The 7,500-nt window shown below is 37.5% G+C and overlaps 1 protein-coding gene across 1 annotated transcript in view; it reads left to right on the forward strand.

Moving 5' to 3' along the window:
• Positions 1-7,500, forward strand: part of LOC144967498 (patched domain-containing protein 3-like) — a 65,040-nt gene that overhangs the window by 22,814 nt on the left and 34,726 nt on the right. Inside the window, exon 2 of the mRNA XM_078904852.1 lies at positions 5,625-5,991. Coding sequence (XP_078760978.1) covers positions 5,840-5,991 — 152 coding nt within the window. The 5' untranslated portion in view covers positions 5,625-5,839. The remainder of the gene's footprint in view (positions 1-5,624; positions 5,992-7,500) is intronic.

A 7,500-nucleotide genomic window follows, 5' to 3' on the forward strand; every position in this document is an offset into this window, starting at 1 on the left:
GAGAGGTTTTTTTTTACCAACATGAGTGTCATTTAAATCGATTTTGAAGGACGAGTTTTCTGGCCAAATTTTTAAATATGGGTTTTTTTCCAGACTACGGCAGTAAAGTCGTCAGTACTTTTTCACACGTGAAATGACGCCCACTGGGCATTTGATGATAAAACGGCTGTGTTTTTATCCAGATAGAAATGTTATCGGTTGCCATTTCGGCATGCCTTTATCTCTTACCTGCGTGGACATTAAAAAAAGCAATTATATGTACGTCGTCCTTTCGTGTGCTGTCCTCCCACGGTGATTCATACTGCCGTACGCTGACAAAACGCTTTATTTTCACTTTGGTCAGAAATAATTTTTACTTCCTATATCAATATATGGGGGCGGAGGAGGGGGCGAGGTCGTCGAGTGGTCAAGCCATTGCATTGTATCCTGGACGATCCCGGTTTTTGGCTTACGAAATGCACTTTCGTTTCCTTTCCTTGGGCAAGATCATTAACTCCCCAATGTGCTCACTTTGTACAAAATGGATGATTCCTATTGACATTAGGCGTTTGGTTTTTGGTCTATATAAATTCCTTCACGGAATGCCTAGGCCACGGCATCTTACGATGTCCGCGCTTAAGGCCATAATTTGTTATTATTATCTTTATATTGATTTTTTGAATGACACCGATCTGTCAAAAATCTAAAACCCAAGACTGCAAGAGAGTAAAGTTTTTTGACAAGCTGGGGATTGTTAAATCGATTGATACGTGAAATAAACATTTTCTGTCTATATTGTGAAAAGGCGTTTTGCCCGTCGTCATCAAAATGCCGTTCAATTGTAAGTCTACTATTTTTTAATGTTTACTGACTGCTGACCGTCAGAAAGCTGCCAGTGAGCTTTTAATAACGTTTGGACAAGTAAAAAGCTAAAAATATTTCAATGGCTTTTTGAGTGCCTTATAAAATCAATATGTTTGTACAGACAGCTCCTTCGAAGGTTTGGTATGTTACACACACAAACACACACACACACACACAAACACACACACACATGTATATTATATAGATAGAATGCGCTAGGCCAAGGAGTTCACAACATTGCCATCCGGAAGTATAACGGACCAACACACAAACTCTGTGTAACCATGAACTTTTATAGTCTGGTTAATACAGTTTAGTGAGAACAACTCACAAACGCGGATGGCAAAAACAATAACAAAGGCCTCAGTGACGTCATCTGCATACTATCTATAGTGTCTGTCTGTCTGTGTGTGTGTGTGTGTGTGTGTGTGTGTAGGTGTTTTATTTGCTTTTTATGCGTTGAGTCTCCCTTGTTATCTGTTGTTCGGGCTGACATTTTTCAGGGTGGATTTGACCTCAAAGTTGTTATTGTGAACCAACCAGTTATCTTCATGCATCGGGTTATATATTGTAGCAGACCGATGAATTCATTATCTAATTATTATTGACCCATTCCAAATATAGATAGTATGCGCTTGGCTAAGAAGCTCATAACATTGCCATCCGGAAGTATAACGGATCAACACACAAAACTGTGTGTATTCATGAACGTTTATAGTCAGGTTAATACAGTTCAGTGAGCATTACTCATAAACGCGGATGGCAAAAAACAATAACAAAGACCTGAGTGACGTCATCTTCGAACTATCTATACATTTCATAAATCGAAAGAGTGCAGATGTTCTAGCCACATCAAAAAGTAGTCCTTGTGAGCTAAACGGCCTAATAGAAAACGAATTACTTGTTGCCTCATGAACAGAACCCTAGTTAATCTTATCGTGGTAGTAATTCCCTGTTATCTATTGGATAGGACTCTAGTCAGCCACTATTAATTCTCCACAATATCTGCAGACCAAACTATCGTATCGCTCCTTGGTGGACAGAGAAAACTGAGCAAAATGAGTTTTATACGAATATAGGTCTTTAAAAAAATCACTAGCTCAAGACCAGAATGAATAAAAATCGTGTATTGAGTCAAATGCCGAGTTAACTGCATGAATAAGTCCAAAAAGTTAAACGGTGACAGCGTAAAGGGGAGCATGTTTTCACGGAAGACTGCTGCCTCGCTCGGTTGGGAGCGTGATGTTCGTCAGGTCACACCGAACCGTCAGCCAATTACTAGGCGAAATAAATTTAACAAATGTGACAAAACCAAAATTGGGACATGGAATGTCAGGACCTGTGCCCAAAAAGGAAAACTAAACAACATTCTAAAAGAAATGAAACGGCTCCAAATAAATATTCTTGGCCTGGCAGAGATGAGATGGAAAGAGCAGGGAACCATGTCAAAACAAGAAAACAACACGACATATAAGATCATATGGAGTGGTGGAACCTCTTTCCAAAAAGGAGTAGGGATGATCTTAGACCAAAAATCAACCAAATTTTACAAAGGGCACGTAGCAATCTCAGACAGAGTTTTGCTGGTTAAGCTAAGAGGACCTGTAGTTGACACCAATATTATTCAAGTTTATGCACCAACAGAAGAGGCGACAGATGCAGATATGACAGAGTTTTACCATTCACTAGACAAAGCAAAACGAATGTGTAAATCACAAGAAGTCCTTATGGTAATGGGGGACCTAAATGCTAAGATTGGCAGAGGCAGAGATTGTGACATAATCGGACCACATGGACTCGGAGACAGAAATGAACGAGGAAACATCTGGGCAGATTGGTGTAGAACAAATAAATTAATGATTTCAAACACCTGGTTTCAACAACACCCAAGAAGAACCTGGACATGGCAATCACCAGGGGACAGAGCAAGGAACCAGATAGACTTTATAGCAGTATCATCAAGATTCAGAAATGGCATATTAAATTGCAAAACCTATCCAGGCGCCGATGTAGACAGTGACCATGTCCCAGTTGTTTGTACAGTAAGGATAAAGTTTAAAGCTATTCAGAGAACAGCTGGTAGAATAAAGAGGGATTACAGGTTATGCAAAGACAATGGCATACAAACAAAAATGAGAGAAGAATTTGAAAATGCACTCATGATACAAAGCCAAAGTGAACCTGATAACGAAAAATGTGAAAAACAATTTGATATATTCCAAAAGTGTGTCAAAGCAACTGCAGAAAAGCATTTACCAATAGCTCAAATAAACAGCAAAAAGGAATGGATGACAAATGAAATTCTAAACCTATTTGAAGAAAGACGAAAATGCAACAGAGGGTCTGCAGAATACCAAACATTGAACAACCACATTAAATCCAAATGCATCGAGGCACACGAGAACTATCTAGACTGGAAATGCTGCGAAATCGAAAGAGAATACAAACCCAACCCCCAACAAGCTCACCAAAGAATAAAAGAACTATCAGGGAAAAGGAAAAGCAAAGCAGCAGGAAGTTGTATCCAAAACAAACAAGGGGAACTGCTATTTGAAGAACAACATATAGAAAGCCGATGGGTAGAATACATAGGCGAACTGTACAATGATCCAAATAGAAATGAACCACCACTGAAATTCAAAGAACCATTAAGCGGACCAAACATCACCAAAAGTGAAATTGAACATGCCATGGAACGAATGAGGGATGGTAAAGCAACAGGCCCTGATGAAATATCTGTAGAGGTATTAAAAAGCCTAGGAGATCTAGCAATTGACGAACTTCACATATTATTCAACAATATATACAATACTGGGAAAATTCCAGAAGATCTCTGTAACTCTGTTTTCATAGCAATACCAAAGAAAGCAGGTGCAGTCAGATGCGAAAATTTTAGAACTATAAGTTTAATAAGCCACATCAACAAAATACTGTTGCGTATAATTATCAACAGGCTAAGGAATAAGATTAACCCCGAAATCGCAGAAGAACAATATGGATTCCAACCTGACAGAGGGACAAGGAACGCAATATACCTCCTCCGTGTTTTAAGTGAAAGAGCTATACAGGTTCAGACCCCACTATACCTCTGTTTTGTCGACTACAAAAAAGCTTTTGATAGAGTACGCCACGAAGAAATACTAAAACAACTGCACTCCATTGGCGCTGATGAGAAAGACCTCAGACTCATGCAAACATTATACTACACCAGCAGGCATCTATCAAAATCGGAAACTCTACAGGAAATTCCATTCCTATTAAGAAAGGAGTCCGACAAGGGTGTGTTGCCTCACCAGATCTGTTTAATCTATACCAAGAAACAATCATGAGGGGCATAAATAATATGGAGGGAATAAAAGTAGGAGGTCACAACATAAATAATATAAGATACGCAGACGATACGGTACTCATTGCAACATCAGAAATCCAACTTCAAAAGATTGTTGACAAAGTGGTAGTAGATAGTGAAGCCAAGGGAATGGAAGTGAATATCACCAAAACGGAATGCATGGTAATACAGAAAAACCCCGAAAACAACAACACCTGCAATATAACGATTCACGGCGAGCAACTTACCAACGTAGAAAGTTTTAAATACCTAGGTTCAATAGTGACAACAGATGGAAGATGTAACCGAGACATACGAGCAAGAATAACTCAAGCCAAACAGGCCTTCATGGACCTGGGAAACATTTTGAAAAACAAACAGATGTCGTTCGGGATTAGATTCCGAGTCTTGAAGTGCTACGTGTGGCCAATCTTGTTATACGGATGCGAAAGCTGGACTACAAATGCAGAAACACAAAAGAACATTGAAGCTTTTGAAATGTGGTGCTTGAGAAGGATGCAGAGAATACCGTATACTGCACACAAAACGAACGAAGAAGTGCTACAACAAACATACCAACAAAGGAAACTAATGCCCTTAATAGTGGATCGACAACTATCCTTTTTCGGACACATAGTAAGGAAAGATAAGAATGAATACCTGGCAAGTTGTGGAAAAATACCTGGTAAACGCGCCCGGGGGAGACAAAGAAAAACACTCATAGACCAACTGAAGGGCTTCACCAACCTAACAATCCAAGAGCTGTTTGAAAAAGCAAGAGACAGGGAGGAATGGAGAGAGATAATTCATGCAGTATCCGAAGCCTGGACCAGGCATGGAACCTAGAAGAAGAGATTGAGTCAAAAACCTTAAACCCCTCCCTCACTCCCTCCAGCGACGTGATAGTAACCATCATTGGAATAATATATCCTTTCGTCTCAATATTATATTCAAGGTAAAATGACCAGAAATGTGAAATTGTAAGCGTTAATTATTATTATTATTATTATTATTATTATTATTATTATTATTATTATTATTATTATTATTATTATTATTATTATTATTATTATTATTATTACTATTATTATTATTATTATTATTATTATTATTATTATTATTATTATTATTATTATTATTATTATTATTATTATTATTATTATTATTATTATTATTATTGTCATCACCATCATCATCGTCATCGTTGACATCGTCATCATCATCATCATTATCATCATCATCATCATCATCATCATCATCACCTTTATTTTATCTCAAAAGTCTGTTTACTCACCAGATCCATTTTGTTTGAAGTCTCAACACAAGTGAGAATTATGAATGCAATCTGAGTCTGATTTGTCGAGTGAAAAGTGTGATTTTATTTTTACCACATGATCTTAGCATTCTATTATCACATTAATTATGTCGAAATTTGATTTCTTTTATTATACAGAGAAACAGCTCAAGCTTTCCATACTGACTGGATGTAGGAGTTGAACAAGTTGCCAAAGCCATTAAGGAGGATTTTTATTATTATAATATTTAAAGGAACACGACCAAATTCTTCAAGACCTGAAATTTCTGGGGTATCTTATCCCTGGTTAGGTCCACACCTAACTGCCTACATATATACTTACCTTCCTTCGTACGTATTTCTGACCGTTAAGGATGTCGCACGCAAACGGAGGATCCAAGCATTCCAATGGGAATGGACCTGGGTCTGCTGGACACAATGGTCAAGGAGAGGAGCCTAAAAAACTTTCATGCCTGCAGAAATTCAGCGAGGTGATCATGGGGTTCTTAGAAGGCAGCTTTGAAAAGTAAGTTTTCTGTTTATTGATTGAGAAATATGGGGTATAGGGAAGTGCTCGATAAATACAGAGAATGAAAATATCACAACTCGGGATCCTATTGACGCGGCACTCTCCACCTGGCAGAGAGAGAGAGAGAGAGAGAGAGAGATAGAGAGCGAGAGAGAGAGATAGAGAGAGATCAACGAGCAGTCGCACTAGCCACTGAGCCATTCAGCCATTTCAGACACCGTGATATTTATACTCTCTGTTTTCATCTGGCACTTCTCCATACCCTATATTTCTCATCATTAGTGATATAAGTGCCCTCTCTATACTGTTTCTGTTTGTTGATTAAACAAAATGAAATCCGTAAGTTTTTTTTTATATAGAGCAATATCCAATAAATGTGCTTTTTTAAGCAATTTACAAGGGGTCGCAAGCCAACAACTTTGTATATCAGACAAGGCATGACGCCTATGACGCCTCTCGACGGGGAAAAAATCGTTTTTGACCATGTACTCCTTTTACACTTGAGAGTGGTAAGAAAATGCCAATCAACTTTGCATGATCTACAGTGTGAGGACTAAGACCTAGAATTAAATGTAACAAATGAGTGCCATGCCATTTGCCTACACAAAAAAGCCTGTCATTGTTCTTATTCCTTTTTTAAATGTGTTGATTTTGTATGAAAACATGAATCATTAGTTTTGGTTACAAATATTTCAGCGATTTGTTGGCGGACATAAATGTATAATACATCGTGAAACAATAGAAAACAGCATTCTGTAAAACAAAGTATAATAGTCAATTAAAAGATAAATTGAGAGAATTCAAAATTTTAAAAATAAAGTCAATATCTTCAAAAACCTATATAATTATTTGGTTATTAGAATGGTTCGGAAAGAAATGGCAGCATCACATTTTAACAAAATCCTTAAATGTGCATGAAAATTGGAATGTTTAACGTACAGAAGACAATTGGCGTTCAAAACTTCCACCCTAAAATAGTAAAGTTTAGTTATTGCGGATCTTGTTTTCTAGTTTAAATATATCGTCAAAAAAGATCATCCATACTTGCTCTTTTCCAATCCTTAGAATCTGCCTACACATCCTGCTATTAAAATAGTTATACCACCTTATGATTCACTATGTAACCTATTCATTATTAGTCATACACACTTCCCAGGAACTTGGAACCAGAAGAGTTTAAGGTGTGGCGTCCTGACTTATTATGATGGAATATAATATGGACAGCGGCACTAACGAGAATTGTAAGAGTGATATAACAATCAGGAAGTGTATAATTTAACTTAAAATAAACACAATTATAAATTGTTTCAAGCTGTATATGACCAGATGGGAAATAAAGAAAGAAAACGAAGCACTATGAAAAGCATATCGCATGGCAAATCAACTGAAAATGTGCTAATGTCCTTTCCTAAGTGCTAAGTGTTGCTTTTGACCAGGGACCCCTTGTAAAGCTCTTTGAGCACGTTTAGTGGATATTGCCCTGTATAAAAGCTCAATTTAAAAAAA

The sequence above is a fragment of the Berghia stephanieae genome, chromosome 1 (assembly GCF_034508935.2).
Source record: "Berghia stephanieae isolate SIO BIC M18660-M18661 chromosome 1, UCSD_Bste_1.3, whole genome shotgun sequence".
Taxonomy (NCBI): Eukaryota; Metazoa; Mollusca; class Gastropoda; order Nudibranchia; family Aeolidiidae; genus Berghia; species Berghia stephanieae.